The sequence below is a fragment of the Delphinapterus leucas genome, chromosome 9 (genome assembly GCF_059928025.1).
Source record: "Delphinapterus leucas isolate spDelLeu-1000000601 "Yukka" chromosome 9, BTC_Dleu_Yukka2, whole genome shotgun sequence".
In the NCBI taxonomy this organism is placed as follows: domain Eukaryota; kingdom Metazoa; phylum Chordata; class Mammalia; order Artiodactyla; family Monodontidae; genus Delphinapterus; species Delphinapterus leucas.
Genome location: NC_143137.1, coordinates 29,317,627 through 29,343,239, shown reverse-complemented (window position 1 = coordinate 29,343,239; position 25,613 = coordinate 29,317,627). Strand labels below are relative to the sequence as shown.

General features: G+C 36.0%; 1 protein-coding gene across 3 annotated transcripts; it reads left to right on the top strand.

The window, feature by feature from the left end:
- Nucleotides 1-292: 292 nt before the first annotated feature.
- On the top strand, nucleotides 293-24,200 carry ING3 (inhibitor of growth family member 3). 3 transcript variants are annotated; one of them, XM_022582466.2, is made up of 12 exons: nucleotides 293-445; nucleotides 695-766; nucleotides 3,344-3,444; nucleotides 5,340-5,405; nucleotides 13,697-13,793; nucleotides 15,622-15,693; nucleotides 16,527-16,646; nucleotides 16,899-17,056; nucleotides 17,660-17,853; nucleotides 19,157-19,349; nucleotides 21,701-21,739; nucleotides 23,270-24,200. In XM_022582466.2, the coding sequence occupies exons 1-12, from the start codon at nucleotides 418-420 to the stop codon at nucleotides 23,384-23,386; spliced, it is 1,257 nt and encodes a 418-aa protein (XP_022438174.1). In that variant the 5' UTR covers nucleotides 293-417; the 3' UTR covers nucleotides 23,387-24,200. The 3 variants fall into 3 exon arrangements, with proteins under 3 accessions (XP_022438174.1, XP_089773589.1, XP_089773590.1); XM_089917463.1 differs by having other exon boundaries at nucleotides 400-445; nucleotides 695-1,899; XM_089917464.1 differs by lacking the exon at nucleotides 293-445 and adding an exon at nucleotides 1,840-1,899.
- Nucleotides 24,201-25,613: the final 1,413 nt, after the last annotated feature.

Here is a 25,613-nt window from a genome sequence, read left to right as displayed (position 1 = left end):
CAACTCCCGTCATTCCCCGTGTAAATATCAACAAATAAACAGAGGCACCGCATTTCAGATTCTGTTGCGCACCGTTCGCAACGGCGCTTGGTTTTTGTAGTTTCCACGTGGAGGACTGCCAGCGTGTTCAAGTTTGCTGGGGAGGTGCTAAAACTACACTTCCCACAAAGACGCGGAGGCGGACTCCGGTCGGCCTACGTCAATGCTTCAGCCAGCCAATGACCGCTCCGGGCGGCGGTGAGGCAAGCGCTGTCAGGAGCCAAAGTGGTTTTTTTTTTTCTTTTTTTTTTTTTTCCGCCGAAGCCGAGCGGGCGCTGCTAGCGGAGGCGCCATATTGGAAGGGACAAAACTCCGGCGACAGCGAGTGACACAAATAAACCCTTGGACCCCCTCGCTCCCCCAGCTCTGAGGGCCGCGATGTTGTACCTAGAGGACTATCTGGAAAGTGAGTGGGCGGCACTGGCGGGCCCGACTTGGGGACCTGCGGGCGGGCGAGGGCGGGAGTGGACGGGCTGGCGGGATGGCGGGAGGGAGGGGGAGGCGGGGGATGTTTCTTTCTCACGGTAACTGGCAGCCTCGCTGTGGGCTGCCGGCTCCCTCGACCCCCCCCGACGCACGCACGCACGCACGTAGCGACGTATGCGCGTACTTTCGCCTTTGGCCCCGCCCCTCTGACGGACTCTCCCTTTGACAGTGATTGAGCAGCTACCAATGGACCTGCGGGACCGCTTCACCGAGATGCGCGAGATGGACCTGCAGGTGCAGAGTAAGTCGGCGCGTTTGCCCTTGTTCGCTGCGCGCGTTCGGTGCCAGACTTACTTGCCATCGACACCAGCGACTCTGCTCTTTGGCTCTCCTCCGGCTCACTCGCTAGTACAGAAGGAGTTGTCCAAAAGAACCGGCAATGCCAAATCTTGCCTCTTCTGTCTCCCACGCTAATTTTCTCCTGGCTTTTACAAGAGAAGGTGGCATTAGAGCACGTGTGCTCCTTTCTCGAATTTGTGACTGTGCAATAAAAGTTTCTATACCTTCGTTGAGAATGTAGATATGTTTTAGTGCACATCGGCATACATGTTGCGAAGATTTTGACTTGAGACTTCATGTATAGAACATAGATTTCAGCATTTATATTTTTGTTGAAGTTCATGCCAATAAATATTCAAGAGCGGACAACACATAGAAGCACAGGTTATATGTAGTTCTTTAGAGACCCTGGTGAACTTGGAATGTCGCATTTGAAAAGTTACACATTAAAGGATGAATTCTCAACTGTCAACAATATGGTAGTTTCTCAGTCAAAATAAGAAAGTAAATAAAATTTTACTGTAAAGCTTCTTGTCTGCTGTAACAAAAATTTTGCCTTTTCTTCTTTCAGTTATAGCTTGGTAGTCCGGAGACGTGTTCCCCAAAATAACCTTGCTCTTTCATAGAACAGTATTTAATTTATTTGATCTTTTTTTTTTCTGTGAAGTTTCTTAAAAGAGTTTATGATTCAGAGAGGGTAAAGAATAAATACCTTTGGAGATAACAAGGTAAATACTTAGAGCAAAATTTCGAAACAAGGAAACAGTGCTGAGTACCAAATGTATGTCCATCATGCTCTGAAAGAACCTCACACACCTTCCCCCTTTGTGAAATGAATATAATATAGCTGTTCCAACTATCTTGTAGAGATACTATATTAAAAATTTTAAATGTGAAATATACGATACATAATTAAAATGTATAATCAAGTGTACTTTGTTGGCTTTGTGTCACTCCTTTTGTTTGGAGAAATGTAAGTACTCCTTAATTGTTTGAATAATATTAATGACTGGCCTTCATGGGGTGTATCTGCAGATGTTTCTTGATCCCATGTGTACCAGCTATGTTTGGAGTATACATAGAATTAGGATTGAGGTAAGTTTCTTGTGCTGACAGGTTTTCTTCTTAGAAAAGTAGGGGTGGGGGAAGATCTGGGTTTTGGGGTATGATAGGGAAGAAAGGAGTATCATGGAAAGCGATCAGAAAACAACATTCCAGAGTGCGGGAGTCTTGAGGTAGCTAAGAACCTGCCCCCCCGCCCCTGCTTCTCTGCCCCACCATGCCACACACACTTCCATACCCAGTGTTCGTGAATATTCTTTTCTTAGCTTCCTGTCGGTTTTATGTGGTGCATAATACAAGGTGATACATCATGGAAATCACCTTCTGTTCAGTGGATTGCAGTGTGGAAGTCTGAATTGTGTGTTGTTTCTCCAGCTTGGTCACGAAATTCAGTTTAACTTTAATGTAGTTGAAATGCTAAATATTTGCTAAAGTAGTGTTTTCTACAGGATTGAACGTAGATTTTATCATCAGACAGATCTGAGTTCATTTTAGGGCTTTACTAACTTATTCGTTGGCCTTGACCACATTGCCACTTCTGAGGGATTTTTATTGTCTTGCGGATTAAAAGAAATACAGATAAATTAGAAAGTTTAGTACCTGATACGAAGTGGGCATTCAATAAAGGGAAGTTGTTATTTTATACTTTCATTACAAATGTTAAGTCCTCTAGCAATTTGGACTTGATAATGTAAGTTAGAGGTTTTTTTAAACTTGCATTTTTTACAATAATTAGAATTATCTAAAGTGAATAGGTATTATGGATTAACAAAAGATATCTCTTTGTCAAATAAGTTAGGAAATGCACTATTATGCACTGCAGATCTCCAAAACAGTATAGTAAAACAGTTTTCCTCAATTTACATAGCAACAAAATCCCTTTTATTTATTTTTCCTTTTTTAGCAGACATAGAATGAAATGACTATTCTTAGCACACACTTCAGGAAAAACTTATCTAGAACAAATAATAATGTGCGTTAAGTGAATAAATGATTGTACCTACCACATTCAGTCATGATATGAGATGATGAGGTGCTTAATGGTATATAACAAGAGGTTGAAACCTTTTTATCACATTTTTTTATTGAAATAAATGAGAGGATTATCAAGTGGTGATTTCAATAATGAATCGTGTTTCAGCATATTTGGCTGACTTTATACTGTTAGTTTTTGACCCCAAGCCTATACTATTCAACAACTATGGTATAGAATCTATCTACATTGTTGACTACTTTGACTATTGGAAAAAGTTTAGAAGTAACAACAAAAATAAATTGTCAGTAGGGAAAATTGTAGCTTTTTTTTTACTAAGGTAATTAAGGCACCATATATTTACATTATTAAAACATGACATATTTAAGTTACAGACCAAGTAGAACAGTGTATGTGCTCAGATATTTTTTTCTTTCTTCACATCAAAGCATGTATATTCAGTGTATGAGTTTGGTCATCTAAATATGAAATGTTATGTCCTAGATGCAATGGATCAGCTAGAACAAAGAGTCAGTGAATTCTTCATGAATGCAAAGAAAAATAAACCAGAGTGGAGAGAAGAGCAAATGGCATCCATTAAAAAGGTATGTTCCACACTCTGGATGATTTATCTGTGAATTTTTGAGACCCTCTGAGGAAGCTATTTTAAAATTAAATAGATTGGGGGATATCAAAATGAGGGAAAGTTATCAATAGCTCTTTAGAATTTAAACGTAACTTATAAAATTAAAAATGATGTATTAAATGTTAGAGCTTCAGGTATAGGAATTTATTTTATCTATAAATTTGTTTATTTATTTTTGGCTGTGATGGGTCTTCGTTGCTGCGCGCGGGCTTTCTCTAGTTGCGGCGAGCCGGGGCTACTCTTCGTTGCGGTGTGTGGGCTTCTCATTGCAGTGGCTTCTCTTGTTGTGGAGCATGGGCTCTTGGCACACGGGCTTCAGTAGTTGTGGCTTGCGGGCTGTAGAGTGCAGGCTCAGTATTTGTGGCACAGGGGCCCAGGTGCTCCGCGGCATGTGGGATCTTCCCGGACCAGGGTTCGAACCCGTGTCCTCCACACCACTGCGCCACCAAGGAAGTCCAGGAATTTTTAATCATTGAAGCATCTTGGTAATTTAGAAAATTATTTCAATAATTAGTGACTCATTAGACAGTCACAAAACCATTTAAAAAGTACATTTTTTCTTTTAATTTGTTTTGTTGTAGTTACAGGTAATTAAAGTTGCCTTGTCTTTAAATGTGTATTGTCTTCCAATTTGGGCCACAGACTGGAGTGAAAATTAGCAACGTTGAAGCATATTTTATATATTGCTAGGTACCTAGGGTGGTGGAATCATAGAAGAACAGAATCCTAAGAATTGAAAAGATCTTTAAAAAATATTTAGTTTAAAACTCTTAATTTGTACATCAGTTGGTCCTAGAAATACAGAATTCTTTGAGTTTTTGTTAGTTTTATAGTACTCAGAGCTCTCTTCCAGTTTAGAATGGGTATCAGCTCTCCCCTCAAGGTTTGCTTTAAAGGCGTGATTTAGTTTATTTGGGGATACGGTGGAAGAACTACTCACAAGCCCTCAGTTTGGTCATGACTGTGCCATTTGACTATGTGACATGGGACAGGTCCTTTAATACCTCTGAGTAATAATGGCTCCCTTACCCCCAACCTTCATAGAATTGTTCAAGAATCAACTGAGAAAGAAATTTGAAAACTAGTTGTGTTGTTTATTTTACCACATGGGGGAAATGTTATTTCTGTTAGGAGCAAAAACTTCGGAATCTTTTATAGAATTAGTCCTGACTTGGAGGATATCTGGAGGCCCAGGTGTGTGAGTATAGACTTCACATATATGCATCCTAAAGTCATTCATCATCCCTTTATCCTATTAGGTTTTTTGGGTAGCACGGCTTGGATATACCCTAAAAGTCTGATACTTAATGGAACTTCATAGAATTTTTAAAAAATAATTTGCTTTATACAGGGGAGAAATCTAAAGTATTGGTTGATTGTATGAATTGATACCTAGCTTAAAATGAGAATTATAGAACAGTTGAAAACAACGGACATGCAGGTCAGAATCCTTTCAATAGTTGCTTTTATAACAAGTTTTAAAAATGGTTAGCATAAATACTCTTTACAAATTAGATAAGCCTTACATCTTAAATAACATTTATTTTTGAAGAAAAAGAACTATTCATTGGCTCACATAACTTGTACTAGTATAGAGGCTAGACTTGGATGATATTTATTTTTTATTTATATCTTTTCTAGGAATTCTGAACATCTTCCTTTAATCCTTGGCTGTTGTCTAAAATTTCTAATCTTACCCCGTTCCCACCCTATCCCTAACTGGATTTTTATTGCTAATGTATAATGACTGACAGTGATAACAAGCTATGATAATGAAAAATGCAGTTATATGTCCTGCATACACATATTTTTAAATTATTAATTTATTCTTGAAACACAAATGTTTTTATTCAGGATTACTATAAAGCTTTGGAGGATGCAGACGAGAAGGTACAGTTGGCAAACCAGATATATGACTTGGTAAGTAAATTTAATGTGCATGCTATGCCGTATTTGAATTATGGATTATGTTTTAAATGGTGCTTATATGTAATAGGAAGAACAGACTAAACTGAATTATTGCTCTCTTGATCCCATTTAATTTCAGAGTTCAGTGTCTACTTTTTGGTTTCTTTGTGGAAGAGAGCCAGAGAGTCCACAGTCAGTAGTAGGTCAAGAACCTTATATTTTAGCCAAATCTACGTTGCTATAAGATTGTAGCTGATGTTAAGCTTTTTTTGTTTTTTTAACAAAAATGGGTGTTTATTATACTAATCCTTATCTTCTTAAGGGAGTGTGCTTACTTGCCTGATAAATCATCTTGAGATTGTTTCTGTGACAAAATACACGTAAGAGTACTATGTTGATAGTTCTTGGTAGTCTGATTAAAATGAAGAAGAGACTTATTTCAATCTGTGTTAATGGATAGCACTCAGCTGTCAATTAAGTGACGTCAGTAGATAGTGCTCAACAACTGGCACAGGTGGCAAAACTGGGAAACATGATTAAATGAACTTTAAAAACAGGGTTTTTTTACAGTAGCAGCAGCACTTCTTAAAGATTGAAATCACCAAGAAGACAGATATATGCAATATTTCTCAAATTGGTATAATTATGTTTGGTTTTTTTTAACGTAAAGCATCTTCTCCCAAAGTACATACTTCAGGAAATACTCATTTCTGATTCTCTCTCAAAGCAAGTTAAAGCTGAAGACAAATGCTCACTTTTGATTAACTTTAGCATGTGGATTCATATCTTATTTTTGTAGTCTTGTGTGGATACAATTTTATTACTGAACAGATACATGTTAATATAAATGTCATTGGTGTGCATGACACAGATAAAAGGTACATATCCCATTTGGTATACATTGTGAATGCTATACTAAACTAGAAAGCATTTGTCATGTAAAACCACAGAAGATGCTTAATTGTTTTTACATAGTGAAAATATTTTAATGGATATAAAGACCTAGACTCTTTTGCTCATACAGTTAGTCTGAAAACAGTTTCATTAAAGATACTGACTAAAGAAGGGTAGAGTGGGCTGGTGGCTTGATTTACTGTGGAACGAAAACCAAAAAATGTTCTAAATTGTTTTGGTCTTGAATTAGGTCTATAAACATAGAGAAGGATATTTATGTTTGAATCCAGGACTAATTTGTTTAAAACATTCTTTCTCATATGTAGTGACTAGGTGTCAATCTTTATTTAGAAACTACCTGCTTTTTAAATCATACAGCTCTTTGGTTCCAATCTTTTGTTTATATTTTACTTTACTACTTTTTACACCTTTATTAAAAGTACTTCATGCATTTAGAAAAAATATATATAACAAATATATGCTTTTTAAATGTGTGTGTGTATCCATCTCTTGTTTACAAACCACACTCTTCATCCACTGTGTACTTGGTGTAATGGAGTTTTATGCGGGTACAATGGAGGAATGAAGAGTAAATGCTGTAAATGCTCCTGTCCTCAAGGCGTCTGTTAACTAGTTGGGAAGACATGCCCACAGAGACATGCCCATAAGTAAAATGGAGAGCCTGTATAGAAACATGTTAACAAATAAAGATTAATACAGTTGGGTATTAAGGGGATCTGGTAAAAGACTGACCTAAGTCAAGCAGAGTTACTGTTGATTTCTTAGAGTGTATGAGATGGGTTTTGAACAGAATTTATTCAGAGCCTCGGGGGCCTGGATTCAGGTATTGTATTGAGGGGAAAGCATTTCACTCAGAGGTAATGGATAAACACAGAATGAAAATAAAAATTAGTAAATTCTTTGAGGGAGATAGGTTATTTAGGCTAGAGATTGAAGGAATAACAGGTGATGTATTAAATTTAATACAATGTAATGAATGTAATAAAAAGCAAGGACCCATAATGGATTCTTGCAGACGTGAGTTCAGCTACTTCACTGACAGTAAGACTTTGGAAAAGTTATTTAATCCTGAAACCTCAGTTTCCTTATCTGTAAAATAGCAGTATTAATTTGTGCCTTAAAGGAAGATTTGAATCAATCTCTCTCTCTCTCTTTTTCGACAGAGATATAGAGACAAATATAGATACATCTATATACATATGTCTATATCTGTCTCTGTAAATCTCTTATCTATATCTGTGCGCGCGCGTGCACGCACACACACACACACACACACACACACACACACACACACAGAGTGCTCGTAGCTTGGCAGATAGTAGGCACTCGCTCTTTAAAAAAACTCACTTCATCTCATTTCTCTAACAAATTTTCTACTTTCCTGAAGCCACTGCTTCCCTTTCAGCTCTGCCAAGTTAAGCCTGTTTTTTTTTTCCATAGTCCCCCATTATTTATTTCTAAGACTACCTTTTGTCTTTTCTCTACTCTTCCCTATCTCTGTCCCTTTCTTTCCCTCCCCTTTTCTTTTTGTTACTCCCCCCCTTCTTCCTTTTTAAAGACTCCATTGCTATTCCAGGTGACCACAATATCCTTAATATAAAATCCATTCTTCTTGAGACTTTATGTTAATTTATTATCTTCCCACCTTTGTGGCCTTTCTCAGTCTCCTTGGATATCACTCAGAGCGGTTGCTGTTCTGAAGGGTTCTGTCTTTGACCTGCATTGTTTCTTACTCTGTTCAGTGGTTCCCATGTAAAGGTAGTTTTCTTCTCATCTTCAGCCCCAACTCCAGAGGCTGATGAGACCAAATGCCACACGGTAAAGCATTGTTGTGATGCCAGTTTTACCCCCTCCCCGCCACACTCACCACCCAAGCTGAGAAACATTTCTCCATTACTTTTCCATGTGTACGCTTAGTTTTAGCAATTATGCAATAATTATTCTTCAAGCTCAAACTTCTCCTCTGAGTCTGTTCTTATCTGAGAATTCCTAGGCCCTGGAACTCATTGTATTAAGACTTAAGTCTTCTTGTTTTACTTCTTTCACTAGCATCACTTCTCATGAATAAATAATTGTTAAAATGTTAAAATCAATTATGTACCCTCATTAAATTCCTATAACATTTAACAGGTGAGAGCTTAGAAGGCCCTGTGCTTCAGAGGTGAATAGATAGGATATAGTGTAAGCGTTAAAAATACAGTAATTTTTATTTATAGATCCTTTACCCAGTAAACAATGGTACTTGTATTTATACAGTTCTACCTAGTGGGAGAGTATAACTTTCACTCATACAGCAAATATTTATAGATCTCCAACTATGCGTGGTCACTGGTGCTGGATGGGCAGTAATGATACAGACAGGAAATGAATATAGGCAAACTAGATTATTGGAGATTTTGGTAAGTGCTGTGAAGGAAATAAACATTGTGGAAAGAGGGGGAAAGAGTGAGTCACTGGGGGAGGCTTTAAGAGTCTACTAGTCAGGATGAGTGTAGTCTAAGGAGGTGACACCTGAGGCAGTACTTGGAAAGCGAGAAAGAGCCACAGCCATGTGACAGGCTTAAGGAAGAACATTTCAGGCAGGTGATGGACCAAATGCAGTGTCTGAGGTGCAGTGTCTCAGTCTCCTTGGGTAGACTGACAGGTTGCACCAGGAAAGAGGCCAGTGTGCTTGGTGTGTTGTGGGAAAGAAGAGGGTGTGAGCGGGGCAGGCAGAGGCCGGCACGCGCAGGCCTAAAAGCCGATGAAGCAGTGTTTTTAGTCTAAGAGCAGGGGGAGGCCAGTGAAAGACTTTAAACAGAGGAGTGGGACACACCTTAGAGGACATTGTATGTATGGCTTTGCTTAAACATTATATTATTATGGAAATGTCAAGTAAGCAGGTATTATTGTTACAGGTTTTGAGATACAGCAATTGAGTATATAATTGTGTTTGATTTTGCCCCTCAGTGTTTTCTATAGCACAGTATTTAATTGTATTATTTTTCATTAAAATATTTTATTTACTTTTAAAATCAATAGTAAGCTTTTTATTCCTGTGACCAGCACTGTACTGACTACCTCATGTATTAAGGAAAAAAATCAGACTGCATAAATATCCACAAATGAAGAAATTTGTGGAACTAGGGGTTCATTGGAACGAACCGACGCTTTATTTAAGAGGGTTTAGTGAAATTTGACTAACAGACAAAAAAAACATCTATCTTATTAAAATAATTTCTTTCCAGAATCCTGATGTTCGTAGGCTTTAAACACTTTTTGGTGTTCCTCAGTCAGATGTCACTGTCATAAGTCCACATTAGATTACAATACCTAGTAAAGGTGATTTATATATACGCTGATAAAGCTTGAGCTCTTGGTTAATGCTTGAATGGTTTTAGCAGCCTCTTACAGCGCTAAATACCCTTGAACTTGCTTCTTTTTTATATCCTGGTTTATTCCTGAGATGATTATATTTCAGGCCCACATTTTACCTATAAATTTGAGAATTCCTCATCCGATACTCTAATTAAGGAAATATATTATGTGAGCTTGACCTTTTGATTTGTCTCCTATCCTTATTGTCTTTTAGGAGAATGGTTAGATGTAGTTTATGTGCTAAGGCCTTAAGTATTTGATTCACCCTAAAGATGGATCAAATTTTCATCTAGTTTAAATTTAATTCAGGATGTGAAGAATCATTTTCATGACTTACCATCAGAGAAATGATTTGCCATCATGTTTCCTTTTTATTCCCCAGTTTACCCTCCTGATTCCCTATTACTAGATCTTTTCATGGATAGAAATTTCTCTCTTATTGCCATGGATTTCCACTTAGAACCTTGTAGACTGAGTGCTCATTGTGAAAGGGCAAACTTGACATCTAACTTTTAGAATTTGACAGTGTTGGAAGCCATAAAATCATGGAAAAACTTTTAAAAACCTTTATTCAGTTCAGTTTGAGTCCATCAAGTGATGCATTTTAAAATTTGAATATTGGAAAACTGGGAGAGACAAAAGAGAAAGAATAAAGGATTATAGCTCTATGCAAAAATAATTAAAGGGTCAGGATTTTTTGTTTGTTTCATGCAGAGGGGCCAAGGGTGACTTAAATATTTTATGATCATGAATATATTAACAAATAATGTTGACAGAATTTCCTTTGTCTCTGTAAAGGTCAGAAAAAGGACACTAAATTTAAAGAAGTTATGATTTGGGGTTGTAGGATATGATTTAGGGTTGTAGAATAAGGACCTTTTGTGGCTAGCATTTATTGACATTAAGTGGGGAGCAGATCAATAATTAGACTCTGTGGTCAGCCTTGTGTTAGAAATCTGTGGTTAATGGAAAATCTCTCGATTGGATCAGTACCCTCTTTACCACTATAAATCAGTCTTACAGGGTCAGGTGTTTGTAGAGCGGTACGGTAACTTGGGTTCTTGCTTCACCTGATATCTGGGGGGCCATTATGGAGCTCAGCTAGGATAGGTGCTTTACCCATTCAGAATCATGTAGGTAGAGGGAATGCACTTAATAGGTTTCAGATACGTTCAGTGCAGCTCTTACTATTGCTGTTTAATACTGTTTAAGTATCCTGGTGCTTTATAGCTTAAGTTAAATCTTGTGGTCAACTTCTTTCCAACTCCTAATTTGATTTAGTACAGCAGTGGTGAATCGAGTAAAAAGAATTCTCATTGTTTGATAATTGCTTATCATATTAATCAGTTCATAATCTTTTTTACCTACCAGTGGGAATGATTGAAAGCTCCCTTACAAAACTCCCCACCACAATGTGGTTAAGGCTTTTCTGTATCTGTTTATTTTAATTGTGAATTCCGTTTTTCGAGTTATTAACTCTTTGGGTTCCACTGCTTTTTCTGAACTATCTGATATTGGGAATTCCATCATTATTTCCATGTTTTCAGGTATAATAAACATTATTAGTGCTATCTTAAAAGATAATTAAGCAATTCTTAAATTCAGGGGTGGAATGAGTTAGGGAGGTATGTATGGTTTCTTCATCTCACCTCGATCCCCCCCTGCCCGCAACCGAGATTCTAACACTTCCTGTCTATACTGTCTGCCCCTACGACAGGCCACACCAGACTTTGTTTTTCTCTAAGAATTCTGTTTGTCTTCTTGTCTCTATACACTCTTTAGTTCTTTAATTATCACTCCTTCTTTCCACCTGTTTGAAAACAATCCATTCTTCACTATCTAACTCGTTCATAATTCCTTTGTCTACAATAGCCCAATATTATATTTTTTCTTTATGTGCGACTTCTGACCCTTTCTCGCTGTTTTTTATTTGTTACATCTAGGAGATTTTTATTTATTTGTTTGTTTATACCTTTACTGTGTTAAAAATCTTACATAAATCTTGATTTGTCAGCTAAATTTTAATTCCTATGAAGGCAGGGATTCTCTCATTCTTCAGGTATTCTCCATTTACCCAGTGCCAAGCTCACGATAGGAACTCAATATTTATTAGTAGTATAGTTGTAGGTAAGAAAGGTGGTGGAGTATTTTCATTGCATTAAGTAGACTTGGAATTTAGATATGAGTATTTTTTCTGATTTCCCTTGAGATTAAATTTTGACAATGTAAGAGATATTCTTGAATAACAGGTCTGTGTTCACACTTTATTATTGGAAGGGAGTCTCCATTAAAAAGGATGCTCAGTTACCTGCAGGTTCTTTGAATAGTAGCATGTGTCTATAATACGTGACCCTATAGAATTTTAAATATTGCAATTACAACTTCTGCCAAGCTCTGAAAAATTATGTGTGAAGATGGGAGGAAAATTGGGCCTTGAATTATTGAAAAATCATAAACCAGCATCCCAATGATTACTGTTAATATACAAAATACAAATAATAAGACAATATTCTTATTTTTTTTCAATTTGAATGCTATTACTTTGAGTTAAAAAATTGGCTTCTGCATGCGGAAGTCCAGAGGGCAATGTTAGGTATAAACAGTGAAGCACAATCTATTACAGATAGATCAGAGTTAAGTCTCATTTTTATAAGGCACTAGTTATTGAATTTGGGCATGTTGCTCAACCCTTCTGAGCTTTAGTTTCTTCACTTATGAAGTCGAGACAGTAATAACCTATCTCAAAAGATTAGAGCAAGGACTAGAAAACATAAACCTTCCAATGCACCAAACACATTTGTGGCATCTAACACCCGCAAATTGTCTTTTGCTACTCTTCTTCCCCACTCCCTCATTTAGATACACATTATTTAATCGAAAGTCTTATTTAAATTTTTTCCCCTCTGGTGTATCATAGCATTTTGACATTTGTGAGAAAGTTACTCTTAAATATAATAGTGATTAAGAGGGAAACTAGAGTTTGAAAAAAAAAGATGTTGACAATAATGTGACATGAATATTTTTCAAGACTTGGTGTTTTTTGGTTTCACTTCAAAGTAGTAAATTTGAATAAGTATTGAAAAAATTTAATATTAAGCTTTAAAAATACATTGACTTGTTGCTAGTTTGAGGTGTCATAAAATTTTCTGAAATCAGTCCAAAGATCTCTAGGTGAATGAGAAAATACAATTTTGCCACCTTAACCAAGGGCAACAGTATTACAATAAAACCCTTTTTTTTTTTTTTTTTTTTTTTTTGCGGTACGAGGGCCTCTTACTGCCGTGGCCTCTCCCGCCACGGAGCACAGGCTCCGGACGCACAGGCCCAGCGGGCATGGCTCACAGGCCTAGCCGCTTCGCGGCATGTGGAATCCTCCCAGACCGGGGCACGAACCCGCGTCGCCTGCATCAGCAGGCGGACTCCCAACCACTGTGCCACCAGGGAAGCCCACAATAAAACCCTTTTGACCAAGCTCTTTGTGGAATGGCATTTTCTGGCTAAAAACCCTTTTGTTTCAACTCTTTACATAAATGTTTACAAGTATAATGGTCCACTTTCCTGCCTTAGAGAAATGTATGTATAGAATATAGGAGCCTCTTTGTTTGTAGACTGAGGATCTTTCATTCCTTACTCTGACAGTTATTATGGTCTGGCAGTGTGGATGGCCTTGTTATAAGTAGGAGATTAGGCTAAAAGTAATTGCAGGGCATACTAAGAACTGTTACCAACCCTCCTGTACCACCCACCGCCCATCTTTGCTTTACTTTTCATATCCTACTTCTTCCAAACATTTTCTAACAAATTGTGATTCTGGTTTCTTAAAACTTAAAATTTATTCAAGGAAACTTCGGAGATACTTAGCCTAGCACCCTCATGTTATAGATTAAAAACCTGCAGTGTAGGTTAATTGACTTGCTCAAGGATACAAAGCAGATGCGCTAAAAGAAATAAAGATTTAGGTTTCCTCATTAAACTGACACTTTAATAGTGTCCCAAATTGTGGTGGTTATCTTTGATCTTCTTTGAAACAGGTAGATCGACACTTGAGAAAGCTGGATCAGGAACTGGCTAAGTTTAAAATGGAGCTGGAAGCTGATAATGCTGGAATTACAGAAATATTAGAGAGGCGTAAGTAAACTTTACAGTTTTGCATCAATGTTGGACAGTACATGTGCACATCATTGAGGAGACACACGTCCCGCAGAGGCTTCTCAGATGCTGCTCCTTGGTGGACGGTGGCACCTGGGTGGGATAGCTTGGTCCCCAGCAGTTGGACTGTTTGGGTCACGGATACTTGGAGAGATAATATATCATCCACTCACTCTGTATGAAAATAACATATTAAGTCATTCCATTTTTTAACATGGATATATGCTAGTAAGATGAGTGGTAGGAACAAAGATTTAAAGGAATACAACCATCTAGAAACAAGTCAGCCATCTGGCATTACGTGTTTTGACTTTGCCCTGCCAGTTTATGCACTTAAGTGTTGAGGAAGGTTGTTATTTTTTCTTCTTAAGGACTGCCTTAAAGCTTTCCCTCAGCTGTGTTACTAAGAAAGATTTTAATGAGTTCTTCAACACTTCCTCTTTTTCTCAAGAAGTCTTTCCTAAACTTTCTCTTATCAGCAAGAAACCATTTTAATATTTCTCTGCAAGACTCGACTTGATCTCCTGCTATAATTTACTCTTATCACTTCTAGGGTTTAACTCAGGAGACTTCCCCAAAATGGAGACATGAGCTCTGTTTCTTTAACTAATTTAGCTCTTCCAGCCTAAATAGATAACGTCCATAAAATCAGATAGTGCTGTGCTAAGCCCAGAGTAGGCACTCACTAAATGTTAGTTGAATCAAGTCAGTATTATGGCTGATTTCTAGTAGAATTTAATTAAAGGATTCAAGCATCTCTTTTCTTGGTGCATTTCAACAGCAAGAAATAGGTACAGCAACATGTACCTATTTCTACACACAGATGAAAGGTTTCTTTAGAGTGTTGGGTTACATATACCTCTGTTTATATACTCACTAGATGTCAACTAGGGCAGCAACCACACATGAATCCATCTTGGTACCCATAGTTGCATGTTTGTATTCAGAAATAGATCCATCATTTTAGATGATCATCGTATTTATTTGTGATACTTTTATTCCAGGGGGACCCTATCTGAAGATAATAAGTATTTTGAGGCAAAATAAAATATTTTATTTTATTTTTTTGAAATGCTGATAGTAGCTGTGAGTAGCAATAAGCCATGCCTATTCAGTACTGCAGGAAGGTTAATAAAGCATCCTCTGTAAGGACGCAGACATATGAAAGTAAATTAGATCAAGTTATAAAAATTGCTCCACCTTGTGCCCTGCCATAATTTCATCTCAAGGGATCAAGATAAACCCAGGAAATTTCTTTAAAAGTATTTTAAAGCTTGGCGGTAGAGATTCTATGCATCACTTTTCACAAACAAAATCCCTAACTTCTTTTAGGAAGTCTTTACTATCGCATGTCATTTTAATGATCAAAGGATTTTCTTTCATATAGTAATTTCCCATTGCCTAATACTTTAGACTCTCCCATTAAAAGGTCTCCAGCTCAGTAACTCTAGGTTGAGTTTTTCAGATCAGTAATGGAGTTATAATACCCATTCATCCACTTATGTTGTACCAAATGTCGTGAATTCCCTAACTCAGACGTTAGCATGCTTTGACCCATTTTGTACTTAAGGTGAATATTGAAAAATAGGTTACTTATTGTTTAGAAAGAGGATCAGATTGGCTCAGGGTAAAATTGGCAGTGGTGACCCTCTAATGTGTTTGGCTAAAATGATACAGGCATAGGCATCAGAGCTTGCCAGTTCTTTGCTGGTTAAGGGTACAGAATGCCTGTATTTGATTGATGTGTAAGGTTCTGTGGCGATATCTCATGTGGTATATCTCTATGCCTCTCTTTTTTTTTTTTTAGGATCTCTGGAATTAGATACTCCTTCACAGCCAGTGAACAATCACCATGCTCACTCACATACTCCAGTGGAAAGTAAGTTTGATTTAGGACAGCTAAAATTTTAAAGACAATTAAAAATTCATTATATTATCTATGTATTCTCTTTCACTAGCTTTACACAACCAATTGAGAAACGAATATCCTCCCCTTTTATTTTGTGAGATGTGTTTTTTTCATTGCAATTACTGGCAGATTTATCTTCTTCATTTGGGAAGAGCATATTTGATTTGGGAACAGGTAGTCTGTTTTCCCTGGAATTCATTGCGGAAGAACGTGTGGTACTAGTAGCAGTGTATACTGACTACATACAGATAACTGATTCTCTCCACGGAGTGTTAGAACTAAGCCAAACAGTAAACTACTTGATTGTGGGCTCTTTGTCTTTTTTATCCTTGCTTTTCAATTTTTTAGCTTACTGTTGGCTTATAATAAAGTCTCAAATGGTTGGTGAGTTAGTGAGTAAATGAATGGTTAGTCAGATGCTAGCTGGCTAGATGACCGTATCGGTGCCTTTTTTTGACAGAGCAGTTTGATATGAAAGAAAGATTGAAAATTATTTTAAATTGTAGTTAATGTTTTGAAAGCAGAATTCTCCTCATGTTATATGTGAAACCATGGTGTATCATGGGTTGTCTTCACTACTTTCCTATTAAAGTTTTTTAAATGTCCAAGCAGTCTGCTCTTACTAAAACAGGTGACACAGAGAGTTCTGTTTGTCCTGTCTTCTCAGAAAACATAATGTTCTGTATTCCATGAGGAACTCAGATCATAACTGTATCAGTTTATAACCAGATGGAAGTACAATATTATGCCTTGTCTATAGTTCTCTAAAATTTAAAAAAATTGAATTTTTAATTTATATTCAGAAAGGAAATATAATCCAACTTCTCACCATACGACAACAGATCATATACCTGAAAAGAAGTTTAAATCTGAAGCTCTTTTATCTACCCTAACATCAGATGCCTCTAAGGAAAATACGCTAGGTAAGTTTATTATCTTAAATATGATTGTTTTCTTTTTTTGTTTGCATTAAACTAAAGGGAAATGACAGCAATTAAGATTAGTTATACAGATTCTTTACCTGGTTAAAGTGTACGATAGGAAGAAAGAAGTAAAAATGTGACATGAAAATTTTAAATTTAGTGATTATATCTGTGCTGAGAACTAATATATTTTAAGCTCACTAACATTATGTTCTCTCTAACCATTTTTATTGCTTCTTTAATTCTATACAGGTTGTCGAAATAATAATTCTACAGCTTCTTCTAACAATGCTTACAATGTGAATTCCTCCCAGCCTCTGGCATCCTATAATATTGGCTCCTTGTCTTCAGGAACTGGTGCAGGGGCAATTACCATGGCAGCAGCTCAAGCAGTTCAAGCTACAGCTCAGGTAAAAAGGAAAAGGTTTGGAAACAATGTTAAATTTTGTCTGGATCCTTGGCAAACTCAAATAGAAACAACTAGATAGGAACAAAAAGAGTTTTCTTGCATTGTAAAGTTTCATTTTTAAATCATAGTTTTATGATATCTGACATTTTATTTAGTGAAATGAATATGCAGAAATTCCCTGATTGATAATGAAAAGTAAAAAATAGATTCATACAACCTCATGCAGATCCCTTCTCATAGTAATTGCTCATGACGCCCATATTCTTGACTGTAAGCCACAGCACCTGCTAGGACTATACTTTATTCTTTCTACCAGTTCCAGGGCTTTCTCTATAGCCTCAGAACGTAGGTTGCCTTGAGTTTGTTCACTTCTGTACTGGTTATCTGTATTCCAAATTAAGATACCCATCCTGTAGTTACTTCATAACTAGGTAAAAACTGATCTTAAATCTTTACATAAAATAGCTTAAATTACAATGATGAAAATAATGGTTTAAACAAAACAATATTGGATAAGCCAAAATAATGCTGTAACTAGTAAGACTTGAAAAAGAAAATATACATACTTACATTTATTAATACTACCAATGAATGTCTTTCTAAGATGAAAGAGGGACGAAGAACATCAAGTTTAAAAGCCAGTTATGAAGCGTTTAAGAATAATGACTTTCAGCTGGGAAAAGAGTTTTCCATGCCCAGGGAAGCAGCTGGCTATTCATCATCTTCAGCGCTCATGACTACGTTGACACAGAACGCCAGCTCGTCCGCAGCAGATTCACGGAGCGGGAGAAAGAGCAAGTAAGTTTTATTGCTACAGTAGCCCGTACCTTTACTAAGTATGCAAACTACCTGGCATCCAGCTGGGCTTCCATATATTAAACAAAGGCAGCATGATATGATGGGTCAGGGTGAACTTTGGGGAGGTGGGGAGACATGACATTTCCTTCACACTGACTTACTTTGAAAGGGATGAAGTCTTTAAAAAGTGCTAAGAGACCGTGATTTTTCTAGAGTCTTAAATTGGGTTTATTAATAAATGACTTCTTTTTACTTTCTTTTGTTCATTAAGATAAACCATCTTATGAAACTTTTTCTGCTTATAACACCTTATTTTGTCATGTGTTTCCTGGAAATTTTTTTAAATAAGATTCTTCATTTTGATTAAGAGCAAGTTGTCTTAATTCTTGGTATTACGTCCCCAAAATTGAAATTATGAAAATATCCCTAGATTTTGTAGATGAGACTCTTAAGATGATTATATAAAAAGCGAACAGCATTTGGCACCATCTTTCCAAAGTACCTGCATATGTTAGGTATTCATACATAGTGAAAGTTCAAATGCTCGGTCTAAACAATTGTATCATAATTTTATCATAATTTATTCTTTAAATGTATTTTCTGCAAGTAAATGTTGTATTTTCTGGGTTCCTGTACTTTCTGTGACTAAATCTCTAAAAGAATGATCAATGTAGAATTACCACAAAAGTGCTAAATATCTTAAAAATTCATTAATGACCCAAACTTTTTATAACTGCCGATGATAAATTTTTGCATTTTTAAAATTTATTAGCATACGGATAATGGTAAATTTCTTGTGAATTTTAACACTTTTTTTTCCTGTCCTACACAGGTAAGTATTCACATGTCAGTTGATGGTCATGATTATTTTCATCAAATGCTTCTGTGTATTTGTATTTTAGATTTTGATGAAGAGTATTCAGTTTGCTTAAAAATACAAAGAATGTCTGTAAGGTAGCCATAACTAATACTAATTCTTAAAAGTATTACCTACAATTTAAATCAATGGTAAGTAGTAACTGATTAAAAATTTATTCTAAAAACTTTGAAATATTTTGAAAGAATTTCCTTTAAATATATTTGTTCTCCAGAAAACAAAAATCTCAGATAAAAATAAACTGTTATGAAAAATGTTTTATTGCTCTAAACAATTGTGCTTTTAAATCTGTTTATCAGATTATTTGAGTGTTAAATATTAATTTATACATTTAATGTTATTTCATATCATACCACTTACTTAGAAGTTATTTTCAGGTAACTTCTTATGGATGCTGAGCAAATAAAACTGATACTATTTTTTCAGAAACAACAACAAGTCTTCAAGCCAGCAGTCATCATCTTCCTCCTCCTCTTCTTCCTTATCATCATGTTCTTCGTCATCAACTGTTGTACAAGAAATCTCTCAACAGACAACAGTTGTACCAGAATCTGATTCGAACAGTCAGGTTGATTGGACTTATGACCCAAATGAACCACGATACTGCATTTGTAATCAGGTAAAAATCTGACATAGGTCTATAAAAGCATAATCTGAATAAATTAGGAAAAAGAGCTACTCCATTTTTATAGAGTTCTTTTTACTCCAGTTAAAAATACCTTTGCTTCTTTAATATATTTTTCTCCTGCTTCTTATAAAAATGACGTGTTTGCTGTAAATACAAAGAGTATAAAGAAACATACAAGTCATCCATAACCTTGGCCCTCAGATATAACCTATAATTAAACATTTCGATGTACTACTACTATGTACCCCACGTGGATGTTGTCTTAGCCTGCTCAGGCTGCCATAATAAAATACAACAGACTGGGTGGCTTAAACAACAGAAATTTGTTTTCTCACAGTTTTGGAGGCTGGCTAGTCCAAAATTAAGGTGCTGACCAATTGTGTTCCTGGTGAGGGCTCTCTTCCTGGCTTGCAGACGGCCCCCTTCTTGTTGAGTCCTCACATGGTGAAGAAAGAGAGCTTTGGTATCTCTTCCTTTCGTTATAAGGACACCAACTTGATTGAATTAGGACTCCACCCTTACGGCCTCATTTAACCTTTATCCTCTCCTCACAGGCAGTCACATTGGGGGTTAAGACTTTAACACATGAATTTTGGGAAGGGACACAAGCATTCAGTTCATAATACATATGTACACAGATACACACATAGGTGTATGTGTATTTGAATTTGACAGTTGGAATCATGGTATGTCCTTTCATGTAACTGGCTTTTTTCACTAAATCATGTGTACTGAACATGATTTTTCTTGTCATTTTTTTCTCCTCACAGTTATCTGTTATACTCTGTACTGTAACTTATTTAGTCAATAGTTAGCTATAAATTATTTTAGTGGTTTTATTTTTTAAAAATTACAAATAACATTATGGTAGGCATTTTTTATGTAATCCATTTCATACATCTAATTTCTAGGACAATCCTTTAGAATTAAAATTCAGTTATAAATATTTGATACCAACTACCAAATTATCTTCTAAAATTTATTACCAAAATTAATTGATGAATATGCCTGTTTCCTAAACCCTGTCCAGCACTGCATTTTATTCTCTCTTAAAAACCATGTACCAATTTTGATAGTTTTGAATCACACAGTTGTTTCAATTTACCTTAGTAGTAAGATTGGATTTTTTTGGCCATTTTGATTTCTTCTTTTATGTGTTGGCTGATTTTTTCTATCATTTTTGTCACATATAAATATTTTGCTTGGTTTAGTTTTTTAATTCTAAAATTCCAATTTTATGTAGTAATGACTGTCAGTCTTTTTCTTTATGAATTCAGCCATGGATTACATCCTTAGGAAGGCCTCTTCCCCTTTACCCCTTATAAATGTGTCTTGATTTTTAAATGTTTTCGTCTGTTGATATGCTTTAATTTCTTCACATTTAAATCTTTAATCTGTCTGCAGTATATTGTGTTTAACAGTGTGAGTTGCCAGTCTAATTTTTAAGAATATGCCATTTAAGAGTTTGCTAGTTCTGCTGTCACCTGATAAACATTTTTTAACGTTAATGATTAAGAATATCCTATAAATATCCTGGCAGTAGAGGTAGATTACCTACAAAAGAACAAAATCAGATTCACCCTAGATTTCCCCTCTATAACACTAAAAACTAGAAGTTGATGAAATATGTCTGTAGAGCTTTGAGGGAGAGATCTAAGTGCCCTCCCCCCGGCCCCTACCCCACACCCCCGCAAATTGTTACCCAGAGAAGTTGTTGATCGTGTGCATAGAACCGCAAACAGATATTTTCACTCATGCAAAGAATCAGGAAGTATGCCATCTAGTAAAATAAACTCTATCTGAAAATGTATTCAGTTCATTGAGAACTTAAATGAATTCAGGAATTAGGAAGTTGTGCTGTAAAGTGCTAGTGAAGAACAGCAAAAAGAAAAATGAGAAAGGACATATAATAAACAGATAATAAGTTTAGAAGTTTCAATGAAATGGGCTATTGACTGCAAAAATATAAATGACCTAACCTGACCCAAGAAAAAGTAAAAAAAAACTTAAGTATGTAAATAATCAAGAAAGAAACTTAAAATCTTTATAAAAGGAACCACCCAAAAAGTTGGCTCCTTTGTCGAGGTAGTCTGCAGAACAAATTCTTGCAGACTTTCAAAGAGTACATAATTTCTGTGTATCTCCCCCTATATCCCAGTCCCAAAAAAACCTTCCAGAAAAAAAAACTGTAAACTGTGTAAAATTATATGCCCTGTTTCTTAATGCAGTTGTATATTCAGTGTATTTCCCTCTATTTTCTTAACAGTATCATAGACAATTAATTTGGGTTTAGGTGCTTGTTATATAGTCATAACAAAAATATTTAATTTTCTTTTAACTAGGTATCCTATGGTGAGATGGTGGGCTGCGATAACCAAGATGTAAGTATTAAATTTTTCTATTTAGGAATGAAAAAATCACAGATTATTATTGCTAGAATGTATACTTTTTTGTTTACTGTGTCTCTCAGTATAAGAAAACAGGTTTGAAGTTATGTTAATTATAATAATGCTAGAGTATTCCTCCCCCAAATAGGATAGTATGCCTTAATGTATTCCCTATTTTAACTTTTTTAAAGCTAATTTTACAGTTTTATGTGCAGATTATACTTCTCAAAAGGTGCTACGTCATATGAAAATTAGAAACACCCTCCTCCCCTTTTGCCAAAGAGTGCTGTGTTTGCTAGAATTCAGTTCACTTATCACAGTGAAGAATTGGAACTTTAGAACAGTACATTCTTTCAGGAAGCATGGTGCTAAGGTGAAGGCTCGAATGGGGGTTATTTTCCTCCTATTAGTGTAGTATTTCCTAAGGTACTCGGCAAGTGTCAGCTGATAAGAGCCACTTCTGATATTAAAAAATAAAGAAGGTTTGAAAGAAAAGAATTCCTATTTATTTTCTTTGAAGCTTAATTTGGGTTAGAGATATGTTTTGAATGCTGAGAATATTTTTGTCTAGTAATTTCCGCTCCCTTCTTAACTGTCACACAGCTCAGCCCCCTCTTGTCCATGTTTTCCTCCAGAGGGGTAACTGAGCCCTGAATTCTAAAGAGGACTAATCTGTATGTCAAGATCCTAAGGTTAATAATAAGAGTTTTAAATTTTTAAAACAATTTGAAAATTGATCAGGGTTGGCTCATGAAAATGTGTGCTTTCCTGACCTGCCAGGTTCCCAACAACACATTCACATAGAGAAAGACTTTCCTTCCACTCCCTGTGCAGAACCACTGTGGGCTGTTTGTGATTATTGCAAAACCATTTCAAGAAGACCATTGTAAACTGTCTTCTGGGGCGCTTAGTGCAAATGAGGGATGAGAGCTCTGTGAATACCTCGTCATACTCTCTCTGATCCCTCTCATTCCCAGTTGTGCTCGTCTAAGTGCTAAGATTTTCTGTGAAAGTGTAGAACGACTTAGTATATTGCACAGTGGAACTCCTTTTCTCTGCATATCTAGGAATAGATACACCAGAAAGGAAACCCAGGGCAATCCTTTATGTCTTAATTACAAGTAGCTTGTTCTACTTTATGAGGAAATGAATAAGGCTGAATATTAAATAAAATCTTTAAAATACATTTACCGCCTATGTGAGAGACCCATCTCACTTCTTCTTGTGAGTTGGTATCAATGTACTCTCCAGCTTAATGGAAATTAGTGAATTTGTGTTCATTATTTAAGATTATGGGAGTACATTACATGAACCTCAGAGTTAACAAAGATGCACAATTTTCTGTGTCTCCATTTCCTCATCTCTGAAACTTACCAGTTGGACTAAATGAACAACAAATCAGCTCCTAGATGTCAAAGTTCTGTTTCCATGGCTCTAATTATTAATATTTAGTCTGCTGGGCATATTTTAACATACTTCCTAATCTTTTACTAAAAACTATTTCTTTGCATTTTTGCTTTCTAGTGCCCCATAGAATGGTTCCATTATGGATGTGTTGGATTGACAGAAGCACCAAAAGGAAAATGGTACTGTCCACAGTGCACTGCTGCCATGAAAAGAAGAGGCAGTCGGCACAAATAAGGGTGGTCGTTTCATTTGAGAAAGAAAAAAACTCCAACATTTTATATAGGACTTTAAAAAAAGGAAAAAAAGAGAGAGAAGAGACAATGCATTTCCAGGCAACCACTTAAAGGATTTACATAGACAATCCTATAAGATCTTGAACTTGGATTTTATGGGTTGTATTTTAATAATGTAAGTAAATTATTTATGCACTCCTGGTGTGCTCTGAATATTATTCCAGTCAGCCTTGGATTATTTCAGTGGCCAACATATGCAGACGTTTGTACTCCTCAACCATTTTCTCCAAGTAATGGGCATTCTATAATTTAGACTTCAAGGAGTTCCAACGATGAAGATTTTAAGAAAAGGATTTTATATTCAACAGGTATGTTCTGCTGCATGGACTGTACTCCAGAGCTGTTACGTAACACTGTATATAAGTGGTTGCAAAACAAAAAAAAAAGTCAGTGCTTCTAAAAAGAATTTAAGATAATGGTTTTTTAAATGCCTTTATAATAAGCTTTGTTTCTTTGTGAAACTAAATTCAGCGGGCTGAAGGAAATGGTTCATGTGATGAAGTGGGCTGGTGTCCTCTAGAGTACCTGGGTACATAAACAGAAATGCCTGTAGGTAAAAACTAATCTGTGCCATTAGTCTTTATATGTCTCTGCATCCAGATAGAGTGCAGTTCACGAGGGTGGGAGGGGGAGGGGCTGAGGGGAAAGGGTGTTGAAGTGATACATTTTTATACCAAATGTGTTTATTTTTTTGTGCAAGTAATCCTTAAGATTGGAATTGTATTAGGTGTTAAAATAAAGTTTTTAAAAAATTACTTGTATTTATACTTCACACTTAATGATGAAAATTTCTTAATTCCAACTAACTTCCGATTTTCATAATCTAAAAAGGACAGAGACCCAGGACACAGAATGCTGCGTAATCTGTTATTTCTTTAATAATGCTTGGAATTTGTGATATGAAACTAAGGGAAAGACATTTTTAATGCAAATTTGAAATGCAAATGTATTTTTCTAGAACATCTCCCTGACTTTTCCTTCAGTCTAAGGGACATGAAAGAAGTCTAACTACAGCAGATAAGATGAAAATAATGATTGTAGTTGTTTTGACTTGTGGCAGTGTGGCCAGCGTAAGTAAAGAGAACCCTTGGATTGGAGCTTAAAATGCAGTTCTCTTTTTGATTCTGCCACATGTTGGTATGACAGTTAATTCACATCTTTAATCACTCTGGGCCTTATTAAACCAGGGTGACACTGGCTTCAGGATGTCTATAAAGCACTCCTAAGGTTTTATTCCATAGGTGCTATTTAAATTATAAATTTTGCATAGTGGAAGTTTTATTTAATGTAATATCGAGTCTGGTCGATAGAAAAATCCTTAAAACGTTAGAAATACTTATTATGTTGTATTTCTTTTATATTGAAAGTTACTGGGCCCATCAGATTTCTGCTTTAATCAAAACCACTTATGAGCCTCTTAGAACTTATACAGAAAACTATGAAATCTATGCAATGCTACCCAAAGGGTATGGATTAGATAGGGGATTTCAGAGGTCTCTTTCCAGCTTCAAGATTCCATAATTCTGAGCTGCTGCAGTCTGATTTTATAACTGGACAGCCCATAAAACTAAGTTAGGTTCATTTGTGGGTACTCATGATTTCGTGATACTCAGTATTTTCATGGAGATTTTATAAACCTTTAAAAAATAATATATAATGTAGTATTCAGTTAGCTTATTAGCATGTTGCCTGGAGATGCTCAGTGGTATTGTTTAATCTGTATATAATGACTTTTCCAAACTCATTTGTTTTATAGGAATTGGTCAAAGGGAAGAAGCCTTATGTACAGCCTTATTTTAAGAGAAAGTTCCTTGTCAGAGTCAGGAACATCCCTATTTCCAGCTGCTATAGCCCCTTTCAATGTGTGAGTTCCACTACTTAACTAAATCACTCAGAAAAACATTTTGACAAATTTTAAGCTCAGACATTGAATATTTTATGAAGTGTGTATAAAGAAGTAAACCAAAATTTTGTGCAGTTATTTAGTAATGGGTAGAACCTGTTCATATCTGAGATCTATACAATGGGCCAAACATGGAACTACCTCATAAAAAAAAAAAAAATGTGGCCAACTATTAATATTCTTTGTGACATTTACATCAAGGAGTATATGAGCATTTTTGGTATTATACACATTCAAAATCTTTGTTGTACAAAACTTGTGTAAC